This window comes from Erythrolamprus reginae, chromosome 1 (assembly GCF_031021105.1).
Source record: "Erythrolamprus reginae isolate rEryReg1 chromosome 1, rEryReg1.hap1, whole genome shotgun sequence".
NCBI classification, from domain to species: Eukaryota; Metazoa; Chordata; class Lepidosauria; order Squamata; family Dipsadidae; genus Erythrolamprus; species Erythrolamprus reginae.
The window spans coordinates 311,510,050-311,533,058 of record NC_091950.1 but is presented as its reverse complement, the minus strand read 5'-3'; the positions used below and the strand labels follow the sequence as shown (position 1 = coordinate 311,533,058).

The 23,009-nt window shown below is 42.4% G+C and overlaps 1 protein-coding gene across 1 annotated transcript in view; it reads right to left on the bottom strand.

Annotated features, from left to right (window-relative positions):
• Window positions 1–18,388: 18,388 nt before the first annotated feature.
• Window positions 18,389–23,009, bottom strand: part of LOC139157118 (ectonucleotide pyrophosphatase/phosphodiesterase family member 1-like) — a 72,856-nt gene continuing 68,235 nt past the window's right edge. Inside the window, exon 25 of the mRNA XM_070733529.1 lies at window positions 18,389–19,097. Within this exon, the coding sequence (XP_070589630.1) occupies window positions 18,924–19,097 (174 nt within the window). The 3' untranslated portion in view covers window positions 18,389–18,923. The remainder of the gene's footprint in view (window positions 19,098–23,009) is intronic.

Here is a 23,009-nt window from a genome sequence, read left to right as displayed (position 1 = left end):
TATTTACATGGGAAATGCCTGCAATTTTTAAGGAAGGAAATGTCTCATTTAGTCCCAGTAAAAAATAAAGAGTACATTGTCATCACCTGTTGACTACAGAGTAGGCATTTACCCTATAATTTTTCCAGTCTGGAGTGAAAATAGTTGGAAAAGGTTCATGGAAGATGGTGGGGAGAGACCATATACTGTCAAATAATGAATCCCATGTGCACGAAACACATGCCATAAATCTGTGCTCTCTGCTTCTTTTCATAAAGTTCCAAGATTTTACTGTCCTCTGGAAAACGCTACAAGATATTTTAAAAATAAAAATAAAAAGAATCAACGTACCTTGATCAAACGAATACTATTTTAAATATAGGCCTAGTGCGCCAAAGTAAAACAATATACAGTGGTGCCTCTACTTAAGAACGCCTCTACTTAAGAACTTTTCTAGATAAAACCAGGAGTTCAAGGGGTTTTTTTGCCTCTTCTTAAGAACCATTTTCTACTTAAGAACCCGAGCCTGGAAAAATTTCCCAGGAAATTTGAGAGCGGCACAAAGGCCGGGCCAGTTCCCTGCCATTCCCCCTGGCACAGTGTATGGAAGGCAGCCTCATGCTGGGTGTATGGGAGGCACATGCTCCTCCTTGCCGCCTCAGAGTACATCTTTATTTTTTAAGCCTTAAAGTTTTGGATTTTTTGTATTCCCCTCACCTCACCTTCTTCCTTCAGCAGCAACTGTCCTCCTCCTCTTCTTCTTCCTCCTCCTCCTCCTCCCACCCAAATTCCGAGCTTTTATTTCTTTCCTAACGAGTTTGCACGCATTATTTGCTTTTACATTGATTCCTATGGGAAAAATTGCTTCTACTTAGGAACCTGATGACAGAACGAATTAAGTTCTTAAGTAGATGTACCATTGTATTGAAGTTTTTGTAGATGTAATTTTGAAAACAATATAATGATTGAGAGAATAGTGGGAACAGAAATCTTCCCACGCAGATAGGCAGCTCACATGAACCTGCAGCAATTGCATGATTGTCAGAGGAGAAATCATGAAAATCAAGGCAGTGTTATACTTGACATGGACATGGTTCCAGTTGCTAAATCACTGAGATGCAATTATATGATATGCAATTAATAAATCCATGCAAAGAAATAAATAGCTACGACATAGCAGCAGCAAAAGTGTTAGACCATGGAGGTCTAAAACAAGGTGCAGAGTGGCACACAGGATACACAAACCCATGCCCTGTTTTGGCCAGCAAAGTGCTGCAGGAGGCCCTCCAGGCCAAAAACATATGTGAGGGGGCTCAGCCCATTTTGACTGGCAGGGTGCTGCAGGAGGTGCCTGTCCCGTCTTCTTCCCCCACTCCCCTGCCAACTGCGGAGGAGAATGACAATGCTGATTGGAAGAAATCTAGTTTGACACCCCTGGTCTAGATATAGAGATATGATAGAAAGAGAGGGAGAGAGGGAGATGATAGATGGGCAGCATTTATAGGAAATTGTTGTTGTTGTTGTTGTTGTTGTTAGTAGTAGTAGTAGTAGTAGTAGTAGTAGTAGTAGTAGTAGTAGTAAATTGACAGAATGCAAGTAAGATTTTCTTCCAACTTCCTTCCACTTTAAAATGGCTGGTAGAAGACAACTAGGGTGGGCTACTGCCTGGATGGGGGGGGGATGCAGTGTGGTAGCGAAAGTGGAGCTCCACCCCAGAACACCCAATTTGCACTGAAAGATGTTGAAAGAAAATGTAGGGCGTCCTGTATAAGCCACGCCCACAGTGTGGTAGTAAAAATGTTGCTAGCCCTTCGCTGAAGACAACCCATGGACATTAGAGCTGAGATACAGTTTGACCCTAGATATAACTAGTACCTATTCAATCACTAGTGTTGTATCTTGAAATGGCTACCTTGTATTTCCTGTAAATAGTTTGTTCCGTCTCCCAGCGCTGTCTGAGCTGAAGCAGGAAGTCGCTCCTGATTGGCTCAGACGCGGCTGGCTCTTGCTTTGGCGGGAGCCGCAAATGTATAAAAGAAGCGGTTTCTCCAAGCAGAGTCAGTCGGTACTCGCTGAATTGTCACTTGCCTTGCTGAGCTGTCACTTGTTCTCTGAGCTGAATAAAAGTACCGATTTGTTTGAACCCTGTCTCTGGGTCTACTTCACTGGCGACGAACGGACGGAAGAAACATCGCGTGCAACATGAGCAAAGTCCAGATCGGCCAGGCTCCAGAACTCTTCGACCCCGAAAAAACGTCCTGGGACGAATACATGGCTACCTTCGAGATCTTCCTCGAGGCAGCAGGGATACAAGACGCCGAAGCCGATTGCAGACGAGCTATTTTTCTGAATTACTGCGGCCCAGAAATCCGTGGCCTCGCCCAGACTCTCACCGACCCGCAGCCAGCAAGAACCGTCGCTTGGGACGTCCTACAAGACAAGTTAGCGAGCCATTTCAAACCGACCAAACCAGCCATGGTTTTTCGGCATCAGTTCTCTATGATGGCTCAGAAGGAAACAGAATCAATCAACCAGTTTACAACGCGACTTCGGACGGTGCTTGCACAATGCAAGTTTAAAGACCCGGAAGCTCGCCTCACCGATGCCTTGGTTTTTGGCATGAGAAGCGCCACGGTGAGGAACAAACTCCTCACCGAAGACGAGCCGACTCTACAAACCGTAATTAAACTAGCGCAAACCGCAGAAGCCGCCGACGCAGCAGCTAGAGAATTAAAAGAACACGGAAGGCGAGAACTCATCGCCAAGATTGACTCTGCGTCTCCCCGCGCCGTGGAATCAGACGACCCCAGCCAACCAGCTCACAACGGGGACAACTGCTTCCTGGTACAAGACCAGCCGAGACACCACAGAGCTACTCACCCAGCCCCCTGCGCGGGCTGCCGGGGAAACCACCAGCGCCATCGATGCCCCTTCCGAGACGCCACATGCCGCCGCTGCAACCGTCGAGGCCACATCGCCATCGCATGCAGAGCAACGGCACCAGAGGAGACATTCGCCACACCGCAACACCAACGACTACAAAACCAGACCCCCCAACCGCGAGAAAATCGACCGTTCCGCTATTCGGGTCAAAGGAACTACTCAACCGCTAACCGCGACTACTATAGAGGTAACACTCAATTTTCCGTGAATAACACGGCAACAAAAAAAGGGGCCAAAATTGTTATCTCACTGTTACTAAATAACCAACCATGCTCGATGGAGCTTGATACTGGGTCTAGGTATACCATTATGCCTTGGGAGAAGTTTAAACTGTATATGCCTAATCTGTCTAAATCTGATCTAAAACAAACCTCTTTAGTGATCAGAGATTTTCAAGGGGGGGGTAATCTCGGTCCTGGGAACAGCAAATGTACCTATTGTATTCAAGAATGTCAAATGTACCCTACCCATGCTTATTGTAACGGGGGCTAAGCACTCTCTCTTGGGGTTGGCTTGGATGGAACCTTTGGGGATTGAAATTTCGGGTGTGTGTAATGTAAACTGTGATAATATGCCTAACTTTGTGCAAGAGTTCCCCGAAGTGTTCAGCCCCACCTTAGGATCGTATAAGGGGCCCCCTATATCATTTTCCATCGACCCCAAGGTCCCACCAGTCAGGCTAAAACCTCGCAGGGTCCCCCTTCCGCTTCTCCCCAAACTAGACCTGCAGCTTGATAAACTTATAAGCCAAGGTATTTTGGTCCCTGTGGAACAAGGGCCATGGGAAACTCCCATAGTTACGCCTCTGAAGCCAGATGGTTCTTTAAGGGTTTGCGCTGACTATAAATCTACCCTTAATAAGGCCCTCCAACATCACCCCTACCCCATCCCGGTGGTACAACAACTCCTACACTCCCTGGGGGAAGGGAAAAGGTTTGCAAAAATCGACCTCGCGCAGGCTTACCAACAGCTTCCGGTCGATGAACAAACAGCAAACGCACAAACAATCGTAACGCACAGGGGGGCTTTCAAATGCACGAGGTTACAGTTTGGGGTGAGCATAGCCCCAGGGATATTCCAGAGCATTATGGAACGCCTATTGTCAGGGGTTAATGGGGCCATCCCATATTTTGATGACATCTTAATTGCAGGGGAAAACCAGGAACAAGTAAACAAAAGAATAAGGGAAGTACTTAAGAGGTTACAGGATAAAGGCTTAAGAATCAAGCCTGACAAATGTGTCTGGGGAACCAACAGTATAGAATTCTTAGGATATAAAGTAGACAAAGAAGGTATCCACCCCACAACAGAGAAGCTGAGAGCCATTAGGGAAGCCCCAGAGCCACGAGATAAGAATGAGCTGCAGGCATTTTTAGGCCTCCTTAATTTTTATTCCGTTTTTTTAAAGCAAAAGGCAACAGTAGCAGAGCCTCTACATCGTTTACTCCAGAAGGAAACCCGCTGGACCTGGGGGGAAACTGAACGTGAAGCCTTTTTCCAAATAAAGCAATTACTAACTTCTAAAAGTGTGGTAGTCCAATATAGTGCTTCACTACCCATTAGGCTCACGTGCGACGCTTCACCGTACGGCATAGGAGGAGTCCTAGCTCACGTTCTGCCTAATAAGACAGAGGCCCCAATAGCATTTTTCTCCAGAACCATGACCAGCACAGAGAGGAATTATAGCCAGTTAGACAAAGAGGCTCTAGCTTTAGTGGCAGGGGTAAAGAAATTTCACAATTACATTTTTGGAAGAAGTTTTGAATTAGTCACTGACCACAAGCCCTTACTAGGTCTGCTAGCCCCCAACAAGCCCACTCCGCCTTTTATGTCTCCAAGACTGATCAGATGGGCTCTTTTCCTCTCAGGGTACCAGTATGATCTCACCCACAAGGGGGGGAAGGAAATCAATCATGCAGACGGCCTCAGCAGGTGCCCCATAACAGACTTAGTGGAGGACCCTGCTCCTTCCACAGATGTACTAATGATAGAACTCGAGGATAACCCACTAACCACGGCCAAAGAGGTGGCTGCACACACGCAGCAAGATCAAATCCTTAAACAAGTGGTAAACTGTGTACTTAAGGGATGGCAAAGTGATTCTGTGAAACCTGAATTGTGTGACTTCAAAACCAAAAGACTTGAGTTATCTTATGTAAAGGGTTGTCTGCTGTGGGGAGATAGAGTGATCATCCCCAAAAGCCTAAGGGAAAAGGTACTCAAAATGTTACATGTGGGCCATCCTGGGATTGTCAGGATGAAGAGCCTAGCAAGAGGGCATTTATGGTGGCCAGGTCTGGATGCTGATATTGAGAGCTGGGTTTCGAAGTGTGAACCATGCCAAGAGTCACGGCCTAATCCCCCCAAAACAACTCCGGCTGAGTGGGAGCAGCCTGCTGGTCCTTGGTCAAGAATCCACATTGACTTTGCTGGTCCAGTGGGGTCCCAGTATTTCTTAATAGTGGTTGATGCGTTCTCCAAATGGGTGGAAATAATAGCAATGAACAACATAACCACAAGTGCCACCATCAAGGTATTGAGTAGATTGTTTGCCACCCATGGTTGCCCAGATATCTTAGTGTCTGACAATGGGCCACAGCTAACAGCCAGGCAATTCGAATTGTTCCTAGATGGCCTAGGGGTCAGGCATGCCCTCATCTCGCCTTACTCGCCTTGGGCTAATGGATTGGCAGAACGTTACGTTCGTGTGGCAAAGGAGGCATTGCGCAGGTCAGGCCCTGGGGATGTACAACAAAACTTGGACCAATTCTTACTCACCCAACACATCACCCCTAACTCGCACACACATGTAAGCCCTGCAGAGTTATTAATGGGAAGGAAATTAAGGTCACCACTAGATAGGTTGAACCCAAGATTCTGTATTAATAATAATCAAATGTGTGTAAAACCTGAAAGAGAAATGTATTTGGGACAAAATGTATATGTAAAAAGTTTTGATGGAAGTGTAAACTGGATGAAAGGAATTGTTGTTAAGCAAAATGCACCAAAGACTTATATAGTAAAACTAGAGGATGGTCGTTTGTGGAAACGACACATAGACCACATTCGGAAGCGAACAGAAAATCAATTGCCACAACCCGCTGACATGGACTCTCCCCCTTCAACAGACTTTAACACATTGCCCGAATTAAGAGACACGCAAAGGGACTTATCGGGCCAGGGAGAGCCATCCAGCGACGCCGAGCCATCCTCCTCCTCCGAAGCCTTTGTTGGGCCCGCCAGGCCAAGTCCGCCGCACCGGGAGAACAGCGGCGAGCCATCCTCCACAGTCAGTGTCGAAGGAGAAATTGAACTGCGCAGGTCAGAGCGAGCTTCACGGAGACCCCATCGATTGGACGACTTTGTCACGTGGCTTTCGTGATGGATGTGTCCAACTATGAGGGGAGGGGTGTTGTATCTTGAAATGGCTACCTTGTATTTCCTGTAAATAGTTTGTTCCGTCTCCCAGCGCTGTCTGAGCTGAAGCAGGAAGTCGCTCCTGATTGGCTCAGACGCGGCTGGCTCTTGCTTTGGCGGGAGCCGCAAATGTATAAAAGAAGCGGTTTCTCCAAGCAGAGTCAGTCGGTACTCGCTGAATTGTCACTTGCCTTGCTGAGCTGTCACTTGTTCTCTGAGCTGAATAAAAGTACCGATTTGTTTGAACCCTGTCTCTGGGTCTACTTCAACTAGGTCTTGCATCACACTTACAGTACTATCTACCATTCCCAGGGTATCAGCCAGGCCAGCAGTGTATCCACAGTCTAAACACACAATTTCAAGACTGGAAAATTGTCTAGCCTTATGTTAGTTTGCAAAAATCTGAGGTCTATACAGTTACACTCCAGTTTCCTGGAATAGAAAAGCAACAGGCATTTTAAAAAAATTCAGTTCAAATAAAGTTGCAAGCATTATAACCTTGTCATTCAAATCTACTATGACTGTTTAACTCAATATGGCAATTCATGCCCATGTTTTCTGGCCAGATATGAAAGACTCAAAAAACTTTTGGAGAGATGCCACTTCTCTATCTCTTGTTGCAGAGTCATCTGCCTAAAACTGTGTCATGCTAAATCACTCCCCCCCCCCACACACACACACCCCGGTTACTTTCAGTTGAGTTACAATGCAGAATCAGATGTACAGTACAGAATCTGTAACAGCAAAATAACACCTACAAAAAAATGGAAAAGGGAGGGAAGGGGAAAGGGGAGGGGGAAGAGGAGGGGAGGGGGAAAGGGGAAGGAAAGGAGGGAGTGACAAAGAATGGAAGAAAGGAGGGAAGGAAGAAAGGAAGGAAGAAAGAAAGAAAGAAAGAAGGAAGGAAGGAAAGAAAGAAAGAAAGAAAGAAAGAAAGAAAGGACTTGAACGCATGCTCTAGAAATAGCCAACCCCAGTTAAGTAATCAGCATTCCTTGCTGTCTAAAACTTTCCCTAAACACAATGTTATAAATCACTTCAGCTATTAACTATAATTCAGAAGGCATAGTATAAGAGGGGGAAACCACATTTTTCTACCCCTACAAGCTTTGCTTTCATTAGGGAAAGGCTTGGGTGTGGCTTTCTTTAAAATACCCTACGTTTTATGTTCTACATACATGGAAAAAATTACTAAAAAGGCTGTCCAGCCACTCAGACCGACAAAAAAGAAAAGGCTTTGCCAAAGAACAAGAAGAATTTGAGAACAGAAAGAGTTTGTTTAATTTTTTTTAGAGCTTCCTTTTTTCCATTCTTTTTCTCCTGATCTCTGCATTTCTTCACATGCCCTTAAATGGAAGTTCTCAAAATACCACCCACAAACAAGAGTGTTCAGCCTGACATGAACCAGGAAGTGTCGGGGGTTTCTTAAAGCAATCCTCTTCACCCTGAGACCGAGACAATCCAAGAAATGTTCGTCTGGGAACACGTATGTTAAAGAAAAGAGCCTTTGCTATTGGGGGAATCATCTTTAGGATTGCGCAACCTTGCTTTTAACACAGGCATGCTTTTGCAAAAGTTTAAGTCTATCAATCTACATGCTAGAGTTTTGTTTTTTCAGTGGAGGTCATTGAACCTGCCACTATTGCCTGGCAAATAGTTTATCCAGTTAACCAGTGCAAAATAAACAAAGATATCTGAAACGGCTCCAGTCATAGTTCCCTCTAAGCTGAGCAGTGAGCAATCGCTCCCTTAAAAATCATCATCAACTCAGAGTTTTCCAAACCTGCCCAGAAGCCGAGAGGGAAAGAATGAGAGGGAAGGAGAGAGAGAAGAAGAGAGGAAGAGAGAGAAACAAATAGAAAAAAGAGAGGAAGGAAAAGAGAAAGAAAAAGAATGGGAGTAAGGAAGAGAGAAGGAAAATCAAAATCTAGTTTGAAACTAGCTCAACTATTTAAGTGGCATTTTGATATTGATAGAGTTTCCCTATTATGAGCTCACTGTTATAGACACACAGTACAGTATTTTATTTTGAAATTCTCTGAGGAAAAACAGGGTGGTTTTTTTATTTGTTTGTTTGTTTGTTTGTTTGTTTGTTTATTTGTTTATTTGTTTATTATTTCTGTGCTGCCCAGTCCTGAAGGACACTATACTTTTCCGCCCACCCCCCAAAAAAAATTAGAGGGAACACTGGCCCCAGTTATATGTGAAGCAGCCATTTTGGCCTGGATCCCAGATTTCTTTGCAGGGTTTGGCCTACTGTTGCATGCTCTTTCTTTCTTTTTTTTCAATTGAAAAAAGAGGATGAGAAGAAAGTCGGAAGTGGAGCCTTCGGGGAATGATACAGGAAAAGCTCACATTTCGTCCCCCCACCCTGTGTCTGTGGTAAATAAAAAGAAAAGCATAACATCTGGGGGTGCCTGAAACAGCTGTATTTCAGTAGAGTTTAGGCTGCCATCTCTTTATTCAAAACCAGAACAGAGAAAGAAGGACCTGTCAGACTTACCAGGCAAAAGCCAACAGGTAACATGAAGAGATAAATTCTACTTTATTGTGAAAACTGAAATAACAGAATCTTGCAACTCTGAAAGTACAATTCTCCTGAGATCACCTCTACAGCCCAAGAAATTAGAATAGGCCTCCATCTGACCCTGTGGTTTTCTCCATCTAACTGGGCTATTCTTTCTATTATCTAACCATTCCCTAAGCAGCATCTCTTCACCCTATTTCTCAAGGTTTTTCTCATAAATATTCTATTCGCCCAGGCCTAAAAGAAGAAAATATGTGTCACAGTAAACAGTTTCTCATTTTTTCTATAAATGACAGAGGTGTTCAAACCTCCTTCCCATCTCTAAACATTTCTTCTTGTGCCATATGTGTCATCGGTTGATCATGTTGGCGATCATGTTGGCTAAACACTAGATGGCAGCAAAGAGAAGCAGATCACCTTTTTCATACCATCTAGTGCAGGGGTATCAAACTCAAACTCCGACCCGCAGGGTGCTTAGATCTGGCCTGCGGTACTGCTGTGGTGCCTCTGTTAGCAAAAACAGAGCTTGTGAGGGTCACATTTGAGCTCATAACAGGGGTGGGCTACTGCCCGGATGTGTGGGGGGGATGCAGCAGGGTAGTGAAAATGGAGCTCCAGCCCAGAGCACCCAATTTGCACTGAAAGAAAATGCAAGGCGTCCTGCCTAAGCCACGCCCACAGTGTGGTAGTAAAAATTTTGGTAGCCCTTCACTGACTCATAAGCTCTGTTTCCGCTGGCAGAAGTTTGCAGGAGGCCATGGCAGCCAAAAACAGAACTCGGGAGCCCATTATTACTGGCAGAACGCTCAAGCCACCACAGATGCCCCCGACATGAGTGACATTGAATTGGCCACACCCACCATGGCCATGCCCCCTGAAATTAAGCACACCCCTGATGCGGCCCTCAATAAAATCAAGTTGGACACTCCTGATCTAGTGGTTGTCCAGAATTGTGGAGGCCTGATCTAGTAATCTTAAATAAACTCTCTCTTCTAAGGTATTATAACAGGGTATTATTCAGGGTGATTATTGCAGGGCTCTGATCCTAAATTTACACTGGGTCTTGGCCCAAGCCTTTATGCAATGAACTGTCGGATAGCTATCCTAATACATTTGGGACATATAAATCTCTGTGCTAGGGCTGCAAAAACCAGGCGGGAAAAGCATCAACCTGTACACAATTGTATGTGTTGAATATGTACCTTTTCTCCAGAAATATATACAGCATATATAGACATCCCTCTGCTTCAGATTTGGCCCTATCATAATTGTCTAAAACAAGTTGGGACAAGAGGAAACCACAGGCCAAAATTGCCCAGTGAGCTGCAGTAGATTTGAAAACTGGGTATCTCTAGTCCTGTTTTTGCCACATATCCATGGATAGGCTACTGCCCGGATGGGGGGGAAATGTAGTGGGGTAGCGAAAATGGAGCTCCACCCAAAACACCCAATTTGCACTGAAAAATATTGAAGGAAATGCAGGGCGTCCTGCATAAGCCACGCCCACAGTGTGGTAGTAAAACTTTTGGTAGCCCTTCGCTGCACATATCCCATCTTTTAAGGGTCTTCACCAAGCACCAAGTTCCTTTCCCATCATTTGTCCCTGCTGCCAGTAAACTTCAAATGCACCCATTAAATTAAAGAAACTTTGCATCTTTCTTGGTGAGACGGCAGGAACATGGCAAAAAGCTTTCTTCCAGCTAGAGAATAAAGCTTAGGAAAAGCACAGAAGCTTAGACACAACTTCCAGCTTCAAGGCAGAGGTACAAAACCAATGCTGAGTTGTCAGGATACTGACAAATATTCTGCGATGTATCACCATTTTTTGCTACCCAGTACTCGGGTGACATCAACAGAAAAAGATGCTCAATACCAGGCGGGGGTTCCTATTTACCGGTGCTACCAGTATGATGCGAGCCCAGCTCCAGGTGATCAGCAGGCAGCTGTGCACATTCGAGTGAGATTTGACTTCTCCACATGCAGAGGAAGCGAAATCGTATGAGAGGATGCACGCATACCAGCTAGCAACCCATTACTGGTCCATATCCTGGAGGCCCTCTGGAGACCAGAAGCCTGTTTCCCAACTTCTGATGGGCCCTGTAGGCTTGTGTTTCACCCTCCCCAGGCTCCAAAGGCTTCCCTGGAGCCGGGGGAGGGTAAAAATGCCTTCCCCCAATCCCTTGGAGGATCTCTGAAAACCAAAAACACCTTCCAGAGTGTCATAAATCAGCTGGCCAACACACACGTGAACCTTGGAGCTGAGATAGGGCAACAGCTTGCGTGCCAGCAGATATGGCTCTGCGTGCCACCTGTGGCATCCATGCCATAGGTTTGCCATCACCGTTCTAGGCCAGCATCTTAATCATTACATGAAATTGTGTAAGTACAGCAAATCCAATTTTATACCCTACATCAGGTTGGGAAACACTGCCCTACATTATAATAGCAAAAAACCCCTCCATGGGCAGAGGAAGCTGCGTTCTTTTCTAAAACTCCAAACTTTTGGCTGGCTCAGGCTTCCTTCATTCTGGCTTTTACATCTGGCTTTAATTGGTAGCTTTCAGGTCTCTAGGAAACAATACAAAACAATATATTAAATCTGCCTGTCTTAAATTTGAAGCAGAGAATTGTAGAATCATAAAGATAGAAATAACTTCAGCGGTCATACAATCTAACCTTTTCCAAAGCAGATCATTAATAACCCCCAATTGCTGTTTAAAAGCTTATAATAAATACTACCTTATTCAGAAGGAAAGAGATTCCTTCTAGTGCCATATTTTTAGATGGGGGTGGAAATCTCCAGAGAGTGGGATCAATTTGGATTATTAAGATGATTTTGAAAATAATTGTTGCATGACACAAATGCATATGTTCTGCTTGGCTATCTATCGTCCTTCAAGACAGCTGAGGAGAATGTGCCGCAGTAAAGGCCTGACAGTGTTTAGGTACCTTGAGATTAGATGAGTATGTCATTTGGGAGGCAGAATACCTGTTACATTCATACCCAGTATTTCGAATCCATTAAGATACCACAAATTATGGACATTTCACTTGTAGAGACTCTCAAGTGTCATTATATACTTGCAGCACTCAAATTAGTTGCAGCCAAACCATTAACACAATTTTGCTGTTGTGCACAGTTAGGCCCCGATCTCCAGTTTTACACCAGTAGAACTTTCTTTCTTTCTTTCTTTCTTTCTTTCTTTCTTTCTTTCTTTCTTTCTTTCTTTCTTGATTGGATTTGTATGCCACCCCTCTCCGTAGACTCTTAGAACTTGTAGAACTTGTACAATCAAAATGTCTAAGATAGGCCCTTCACGTCCCTGAATGGGTCTCTTACGCCAACCTGACAGTCCTCATGAAAGTGGAGGTTAGAGTGTGGGTGACCATACTCAATTATCTGTTTGTTCAGATTATTCTTTTGCCCACCTTGGACGTACCTCATTAATTGAGGGATAATTTTCAGCCCATTTGGAAACAGGCAACGACAACTAAAATATCAACCTTGAGCTTCTCTCTAGATGTGTATGGAGATTCTCAGTCATCCAGGTCATGGTTGTCCCAAAAGTGGTTTTTCAGGAGGCAACTGGACTTTCTTGTTTTTCTTTGAAGACATTTCACTTCTCATCCAAAAAGCTTCTGAGTGGATAGCGAAAACATTGCAGATTACAGGAACATTTGTGCTTCAGTTTGAAATGCAGACAACACAGAGTCATCCCCAAAAGCCTGCGCCTGTCTTCAACAGCGAACAGACACAAGGCAGAAAAAATCCTGCAGCCAAAAAGGCTTCACACACATGTGCACTATTCAAGTGATCCTGAGGACACAGATACACTTCCAAGTGGCCTCAGAAACTCTCTAAAAGAATGCAAATAACCAGCTGTCTGCAAGGAATATAAATCCTTCCATTCTGCATCAGCCAGTCAGAGCTGGAGAAGCTTCTTGGATGAGAAGTGAAATATCTTCAAAGAAAAACAAGAAAGTCTAGTTACCTCCTGAAAAAACATCTTTGGGACTTCTATCAGGGTCTTCTATTAAGCATGGGATGTGATCAGGCCAAAGCACTAAGTAAGCGTAGCAGGCACAGAGCGTCAGTGTCACGCTGTGTATTGACAGCCCCCAGAGACATCCAGAGACATTCAGTAGTTAAATAGTTAACTCATGTATGTTAATTTAGCTCCCCCCATTTATGATGTAAATCCTGTCTAGTCACTTCCTGTTCCAGAAGAGAAGGAAGATCTCCATCTTTGAAGAAAACTTTCTAACTATGTAGACATGTTTTCTGAGCCTGTGATCAGGCATATTATGATTTTATACTTTTATACAAATAAAGTAACTTCGTTTTGAAGCTTTTCTCTCATTCTATCCATCGACCTCCGCAGTTAGTTTCATTTCAGCTCACGCGAGCTGTAATTGATGATTCTAATTGCGTCAGTCAGTTGGATCTATAGTCATGCATCAGTAACCTACTGCTCTAAGCCAAATATGCTAATCTTTGTTTTCTATAAGGCCCATTTGTATACCCCATGGTAAGCAAACTCAAATTTGTAGCTTGGCGATTCAAGGGTTCAAAATAAGTAATACAGTGGTACCTCGGTACTCGAACGCTTCCTTTCTCGTACATTTCGGATAACGAACAAAATTTTCGGCAAAAATTTGCTTCGGTATCTGAACAAAAATTCAGATACCGAACAGCCAGAGAAAATTTTGTTCATTATCCGAAATGTAATCCCGGCAGCTTCAGGGGGCTGAGATGCTCTCTAAGAGCTCCAAGCTGCAGGAAGGGTGGGGGCTGCTGCAATCTTGGCAGCTTCTGGGGACTCCTTTCCTCATTGCTGCCTCTTATTACCTGTAAGCAGCTTCAAAAACTTTCTCCTTCCCTGTGGCTGCAACAGCGGCGGCTTCCCTTCCAGTAGCAACAGCGCCGGGAACGTCACGTGATGAAGGGAAGCCACCGGAGCCATCTCAGCAGTTGCTGCCGCTCCAGCAGCTTCCCTTCATTATGTGACTTCCCGGTGCTCTTGCTACTGGAAGGGAAGCCGCCGCTGTTGCAGCCACAGGGAAGGAGAAAGTTTTTGAAGCTGCTTACAGGTAATAAAAGGAAGCAATGAGGAAAAGACCCCCCCAAAGCTGCCGGGATTGCAGCAGCCCCCACCTTTCCTGCAGCTTGGAGTAGCGAATTTATTTATCCCATTGGAAATAAAGAAAATAGATTTAATTGGTTCCCAGCGAGTTAATAGGGGCTGGGAACCAATTAAATCCATTTCCATTATTTCCTATGGGATAAATAAATTCGGTACTCGACCAAATCGGTTCTCGACCACACTTCTGGAACGAATTGTGGTCAAGTACCAAGGTACCACTGTATTTTGGGATCAGCACCCGACAGCTCTCATGAGTACTGAGCTTTTTAAGTGACCATGGTATACTCATGTATTCTTATAGGCCACAGGAATGTCAAACTGGCAGCCCATCCCAGCTCTGTGAAGAGAAAAAAAACATTGTAATAAGTCACACGATTGCAACAGGATGCTGCAAGTTTGGCGCCCGTGTTGTAAGGGAAGATTGCAGTTAGAAAGTGAAATATAATGGAGTGCTCTGAAAGTGGGCAAGATTTACCAGCTGGTTAGATTCTGAAAGGAACTTACCATGTGCTGCCGTGTTTTTATATCCAAATTCTGGAATAAAACCTGAAAACTCTCAGGTATGGATGTCAGAGTCCATGTTTTAGATCATGACATACTGTCGTGTTCAAAGTTGGTAATTCAAAAACTGCATTTCTGTTCAGTTTCCTGCTACAGGCAGATTATCATAAAAAAGTTCTAAATGATAAAGGCAGTCTGACCCCATGTGGTAGAGTTGAAGAATAGTTGAACAAACTATTTATAGAACATATAAGAATGAGAACTTAGTTTCAGAAAATTATTGGTTCACAAAACCTTTGAGCAAAGGAAAGAGAGATCATCATAATCATCAATTAGAACTTCAGGGATCAACATAGCATATACCACTAACACCACCCACCTAGGCCTTATTCTGTCTTGCTGAATACTTTAATTTCTCACAGAGTAACGAATCAAAACTAAGTCAGGCTTTAAAACAATCCTTAGGTTTTCCAGAGAAACCGTAAAGGTTTAGAGATAACAAAGGGTGAAGCAAGGAGAGTTTTGCATGTAACCATCTGTCTGCATTTTATTATATTTTTCTCAGTTTTTGTTCAACTACTTAATATTACTTCTGTTTTTCTTTAAATTATTAAATATTTGTCATAAATGAATGAAATATTATCTCCCCTGCATTTTTCCTCTGAGAACCTAACAAGGTCCATCTTGTCTCAATATATCTCAATTCTTGTAAAAACTATGTGCAATTCTTGAACATGATACCATTATCAGCCATTCTTCTTTTGTTTTGTCTTTTTAATCAATCCAAATTTATTACCCTTTTCCTATTATTTGGAACCAGGTATAAGTAGGTGTAAGAACTGAAATATTGTGCATTCAAGCTAAACACAATGTGGGGTGGGACAATTTCTGGCTACCACAGTTTCCTTAGACTCCCATGAAATGCATTTTATTATAAAAGAATAGACTCTTATTTGTTCATTATCTTAGATATCTATAGTACTTACCAATTGTTACAGAGATTATCCCTGAAAGAAGCTGATACAGTATTGTAACTGCTTGCATGTTTACCTCCCTTATTCTTAAAGGAACAGATAACACTATGAAACCATTATTTCTTTCTGTATGCCATGCATCATTGATGAATTGAAATTTTAAAAAAAACATTCTCAGACTTCCAAAAAAATTGGTCTTAATCATTGTTATCAGTAAGAAAGAAAAGAAGAAAACCAATCTGTTAGACAGTATTTACTTACAATTCTCCTAATCCCTCAAAAAGACATGTTGCGATTTCAATTATATACATTTGAAGACTTAATCTTATGTGACAAAAAGGAGGGAAATAGAAGAGAATAGGAACCCCTGTAACTCAGGGTTGACCCCTTGAACTTGAATGTTTATACTAAACAAGGTGCAAATCCCACACTCGCTAGCGCTGATGCTATTACCAAGTTGGGTAATGGGACATCTGGAAGCAAACAACCAAGGCACGAAGTTTTTCACATACTAAAAATCCTTTCTGAAAGTTGTATCCTGCTACTTCAACAGACAGTTGCCTTGGAAAAATTGTCATTGTTCAAAATTCAACAAAGGAAAAAAAATGGAACTGAAAAGATTTTTCAGGAATAATTTTTCTTCATACAGTATTTAAAGAAGGGAGCTGTTTGCATTGCAGACAATTATTCCTTAAGTAATCAAAATAGGTATGATACTTTATTGCTTGCCATAAGTGTTTTTCTGCCTTCTACTATCTTTAGTGGCAAGATATTTTATTTTCGGATAAATTGATCTTGTTATAGTCAGTCTTTATTCAGTCCCAAAAAATATGTATAAGCATAAGAGTATTTATTACATGTTTAGTGCCTATTGACACAGAATTGTTCCATGAAATTTGCTACAGTATAAATCTCATCCAAATATTATCTTCCACATGAAGTTGGAGAAACCCTTCTTCAATCTACCTTCATGGTCCTTGTGTTATATGCAAATGCTTTAAGGAGAGACCTTGCCTGTTCTATGGCCTCCCTGTGATTTGTTCTGCTTATTAAAGTGTATTTTGTACCCAAGATTTTTTTTTTAAGCCAGTGGAACTGGAGAAAAAAATTAACTTTACTGAATAAAGCATTGTTATTATTGTTGTTGTTAGCCTGAGTCTGAAGTGAGGGACGGCATACAAATCTAATTTTTTATTATTATTATTATTATTATTATTATTATTATTATTATTATTATTATTATTAAATATTATTATTATTAAATATTAATAATAATAATAATAATATTAATATTAATAATAATATTATTGTTGTTGTTGTTGCATATAAAACTTGAATTTCAATTACTGATTTCTCTTATTTTTTTCAGTATATTGTTCATGATCCAGATTGGCATAGACCAGTTATGGTGAACCTTTTTTTGCTGCAGGTCCAAAGTCGTGCGCATGTGCCCAGACCAATAATGCAATGCCCTCCCCCCACGCGTGCGCACACAACCCCTCCACCACCACCGTGCTTCCCTCTTGCGCATGTGCACAGGCCTCACTGAAAGCTATGGAGTTCCAGTAGGCCTGTTGGGCTTTTTTTTGCCCTCCCCAGCTTTCAGAAAAGCCTCCTGAACCTGTAAATGGTGAAAAGCAGACAAAACGGCCTACCGGAAGTTCATTCCCAAATTTATAGTAGGCCCATCACAGGCTCTGGAGACTTTCCTGAACCCTGAGGAAGACAAAAATGGCCTCCCTCTCACCCTCTGGAATGCCGAAAATTTATTTATTTATTTATTTGATTTGTATGCCGCCCCTCTCTGGGGACTCAGGGCGGTTCACAACAACTCGGGGCAGCTCACAATGAAATCAGCTGGCCAGGATGCACATGAGTGCTGGAACTGACACAGGGCAATGCCTCGCATGCCCTCAGATATGGCTCTGTGTGCCATTGTGGCACACATGCCATAGGTTTGCCACCATGGGCATAGACAATTGAAAGAGTTTATAAATTAAATAATGGAGTAAATGAGTTTTATTCTATGCGACCCTTATTTATATAATTTATCTTATGCTCCAATATGTGCAACTAGGAATATCTGCTAATCCCCACTTCCGCAAAACGAGGGTCAGAAGTAGGGTGTTTCAATAATGGGATTTTGTCCACTTGTGAACTCAATCTTTCCTTGCATTGTAATCTTTCTGTAAACTATTTAAAATGGAGCTTTTGAAGAAAGCGTTAGAAATGTGAACCGTCGTAATTTATTATTCCACTGTTTATATTTTGATTTTTTTTCTTATTATACTTTCCTGTTTTATTGTACAATGTATGTTTGATATTTATGTGTTGATAGAAGTTGTAAAATGTGAAGTGTCTTTCAGACAGTGGTGAGATTAATCCAATCAGCCAATCAATCAATCAATCAATTCTGCATTCACATAGCACTCAGCCACAGAAAATACACAAATTTTGTTCATGTCTGTTCAGATATATGAATGGCTAATCAAATACAGTCCCCTAATTTTCTGGTTTTGTGGACCAGCAATGGTGATGGCGGTGAAGGCAGAGGGAAGGGTTTCATACATGTTCCCGTCACTTAAGCAAATGGAGTTTTGTACACTCATGCTTACTCACTGCTTATATAGATCGGTTCCTAATGGATCATGGACTGGTACTGGTCTACAGTTGGAGATCCCTGAGATAGTATCTGGGGATATGGCGGCAGTGTCAAACTTATGTCATTAACATTATATAAGTATTACACCAACACGATACAATCATCTTTTGTGTTTCAGGAGTCCACAATATATTAGAGCTGTAATCCTATAACCATGCAACTGAAAATAAATCACATTAATCATAAAAGAGCTTCTGAAATGATATGTATGATACCCCTTCCCCCCAATTAAGAGTATCCATTAAATTGTATTCTATTTATTAAACAGAGGGGGGGGGTTTCAGAAAATGACAATTTTTTAAAAAAAAAACTTTGTATATTACTTATAACTTTTGAAATATACATGCCAGTTGAGTTCACTTGTAGTTAATTTGCTCTTGCCTCTATGTAAAAAAAACCAAAACCCAAAACAACAACTCAAGCAGAATAAAGTAACTCCTGAATACTTTTTATACTGTTGAAATCATTGTAAAACTGTTGGTTTTTATCCCATTTGATCTGTTGTGGTGATATTGCAGACAGGGTTTTATAACAGCATAGCCATAGACATTTCTATCACATTGAAGAGAGTAATAAGGCTGAAAGCTATTTGTTTCCCATATAGGTGATCCATTAAATGTCCCTGAGATACAAAATGTGGCACAGTTTCTTCCTTGTTTCCATTTTGCTTCAGTATCTTCCGTATCTTTAGAATCTTTGTTTTTCCGAAGCTGTGATCTAGTCAGTTTCTCTCTGTGTCTCTGTCTCTCTCTCTCTTGTACAGAAGCGCAACAAGGTTAGTTTCTGGCTTTGTTAAATCTTGGCAAATATGTTTTCAACTTTAAAACATCAGCCACAGGCTGCTTTCCTTCATGATAAAAGCTAAGTCCTGTAAGAAGTTCCACATCTCTAACTCGAGCAACATGAAATCTCATTCTCTCTTCAACCCATAAGGATTCGGGCTTGCCAACCTGTTGGAAGAAAGAAACAGGTATTCTAGTTTTTGTTGCAGATATTTTGAGATATTTACAGACCCAATGCAAAATTGATTATTGCTTTGAAGATGATCTGAGAATGTTCCCCAGAGCAAGAAGGAATGTGTCTGGAAAGGTGAGTCCTTGCTCATGACCTATTGACCATAAGGGGGCAGCAGAGCTTAGCTAGAGAATTAAGGGCCTGTTCTGTTGTCCTTTCTTCCTCTATTCTACCTCTTTTTTTAAAAAAAAAATAGATAAATGATTCAGGACACTTCCATTTGCTTTCATTCCCAGGAACCTATGCAAAGAGAACATAATTTTTGACTCTCTTGTTGTTGTTGTTGTTATTGTTGTTGTTGCTGTTAGTTGCGAAATTGTATACAACCCATCTCAATCCCATGGACTCTCTTGTTACTAGAACATAATTATCGGGGTACTAGAATTTGCCTATTCCTGTAATGTATTTCCTAATGAATTAAACTCTTTTCTGGTGCAGTTATAAAACTCAGGATATTGATCATTATTCGTGTCATATTCCCACTCTCAGGAATGGGAAGGCAAAAAAGCTCAAATGCAAACAAAGAAACAAAGACTTAATTTTTTGCTGCAGCAATCTGACTACTTTTTATAAGTGCTAACACAGCATGCAATTTAGCCTTCTTTCAGAGGGAACTGAGCAGTCCCAGAATTATGATGTTGAAAGAGGCCAATTTAATTCATTGATCCAACCCCTGCTTAGATTAAAGCAGCAGGACAGATGGCTATCCTATTCTTGTTTGAAAACTGTCAGTGGAAGGGGACTCCACGTTTTTCCTGATAATTGCTTCCACTGTTAAAATACTTAGTGCTATTTGGAACAGTTCCTGATGATCAGTTAGGAAGTACTTGCTTAAAGCAATTTGTTCTGGGTGCTGCACTCTGTGGCAACAGAAAGCAGATCTAGGAGAGTTATCCGGAAAGTAAGGTTACAAGGCTTGTAGCTCTCGCAGGGAATGTTCGCGGGGGAAGTTAGTATTATTATTGTGTAGTGGAAAGCCAGTGGAAGCAACTGAGCAGTGCCAGTGGCAATGTTCCCTCTAATTTTTTTTCGGTGTGGGCGGAAAAGTATAGTGTCTGAGCGACAGTCCCTTTGGGACTGGGCGGCATAGAAGTATAAATAAATAAATAAATAAATAAATAAATAAATAAATAAATAAATAAATAAATAAATAAATAAATAAATAAATAAATAAATAAATAAATAAATAAATAAATAAATAAATAAATAAATAAATAAATAAACAAACAAACAAACAAACAAACAAACAAACAAACAAACAGGGAAAAAATTCCCCTTTTTATTAAAAGAAATTAATAACAAAACAAAACCAAAATCTATTTCTATTATTACTATCTTCTCTTTTTTCATCCCTGTCTCCTCCCCCCTTGTGTGTGTGTGTGTGTGTGTGTGTGTGTGTGTGAACTCTTGAACCATTTCCAGTAACAGGTGAGCTATTGGAAATGGTTCAAGAGTTCACACACACACACACAGACACAAACAAACGGCTGGGGGGGGTTCTCTCTTATTATTTGGGAGCTTTTTACCATATGCTTTAAATCAAGAGTCATTTCTTTCTCTTTCTCTCTCCCCCTCTTGCTCTCTCTCTCTTTTTCTCACTTTCTCTCTCCCTCTCTTGTTTTCTTTCTCTCTTTCTATTGCTTTCTTTCTTTCTCTCTCTTTCTTTCTACCTCTCTTTCTTTCTCTTCTCTCTCTTGCTATCTCTCCCACCCCTTTCTCTCTCTCTCTCTTTCTCACTTACTCTCTCTCCTCCTCTCTCTCTGTCAGCGAGGGGGCTGCGAGACCGCTTTCTCCAAGCGCTTCGGGAATGCCTGCCCTGCCTCTACTGCAGCCCCCTTGCTGGAAGTCTAGGACGAAAGCGCTCCCAGCGAAGGGGCTGCGAGAGGGGAGGGGCGGGCATTCCCGAAATGGACAGAGAAAGCCCTCTCTCTCAGCGAAAGCGCTCCCAGTCAGGGGGCTGCGAAAGAGGGCTTTATCCGTTCGTTTCGGGAAAGCCTGCCCCGCCCCTCTCACAGCCCCCTGGCTGGGAGCACTTTCGTCCCGAGAAGCCGAAGGCGAAGCCGCAGCCACAGCTGCCGCAAGAGAAGTCTCGCCCAAGGCAGGAGGCGGCGGAGGAGGAGAGGAGGCGGATCGGGCAGGCGGGGGGAAGGGCCGAGAGGCCAGGAGCGCAAGGGGGCCGGAGGCACCATGGAGAGGCAGGGGCGGCCGCAGCTCCCTTCTACTGCCCGCGTCTCCCCGCCCGCCCGCACCTCCTCGCCCGCCCGCCCCCCCCTGCGGGCTGGCAGGGGGATGGGGAGCGCGCACCTGAGGAAAAGGCTGCGCGGGGGGGGGGGTATTTTGGAACACGCACGCGGGAACGGTGGCCAGTGGTCAGTAGATCATCGACTGGCATTATGGTGAAAGTTAGAGATGAGTGTCCTCATTCCATTTCCTCTAAGTGTGAAGTGTGCATTGTAATACACTACCTGAATGCTAAGGGCATGAATGCTGCTGCAATTCATCATGAAATCGTTTCAGTTTATGGAGAGGATATAATAGCAAGACAGCATGTGACAAAATGCGTCAATTTTCTGCACTACATCATCGGTCACAACGGCTGTCCACTTCTGTCTTCATTGTGAATTTCCATCCTTCTGAAATTCTGTACACGTTTTGCACTTCGCACTTGGAGGGAAACGGAATGAGGACGCTCATCTCTAACTTTCACCACAACCCCAGTATATGATCTGCTGACCACTGGCCCTGCTCATTCACTTCCGCTGGCTTCCTGCTACATGATAGTAATACCAACTTCCCTTGTGAACATTCCCTGCAAGAGCTACGTGCCTTGTAACCTTACTTTTTGGATAACCCTCTTACATCTTCTATGTGACATGTCTTAAATGCTTTAAAACTGTTACTTTATGCTATGCTATTTTCTGTCATCATGTACCACCATCTAGCTGGCTCTCTTATTCCATTTACTAAACTCTACTAAACCAATAATTCCCTCAACACTGTCAGACTTTTTACTAAATCTGTACTTCTATTCTACTAGTTTTTCCTCATCATCCTTTTCCTCCCACTTAGGACTGTATGACTGTAACTTGTTCCTTGTTTCCTAAGATTTTTATTAATATTGATTGTTTCTTCGTTGCTTATTTGACCCCTAGGACAATCATTAAGTGTTGTATCTTTTTCTTTTATGTACATTGAGAGCATATGCACCAAAGACAAATTCCTTGTGTGTCCAATCACACTTGGCCAATAAAGAATTCTATTCTATTCTATTTGTGAACAATTGTAATTCCAATATCTTTTTTCAAATACAGATAGTCCTCCAACTTACAATCACAATTGAGCTCAAAGTTTTGGCTGCTATGCAAGACAGTTGTTAAGTGAGTTTTGCTCCATTTTATGACATTTCTTGCCATCAATTGTTAACTGCAGTGCCATAGGTGGGGCCATCTGGATTTTTAAAGCTTTTTTTTTAGTACTGCACATCCATGTGCGGCGTGTCCCTGAGCGAGTCGGCAATAACATAATCCAGAATTCACCACTGCCTAGGAAGTAGGTAATGGTAAACCACTACCAAACATCTTGCAAACAGAACTTGTCCCAGTGGTTTCCAGAAATCAAGATGGACTCAAAGAAAACATCCCAACCCCCCCCCCCCCCCAAAAACAAAATCTGCATTGCAAACCAGGATTTGAATTTGAATTTTCCTGTGTTTTTTTGACATTTATTATTTTCAACTCACTTTTCCAGCCAAAGATCTCTCCAAAATCCAAGATTCTGAATATTTTCCATTTGACCTAGAGCTGTGATAGCTAACCTATGGCATGTGTGCCACAAATGGCACATGGAAC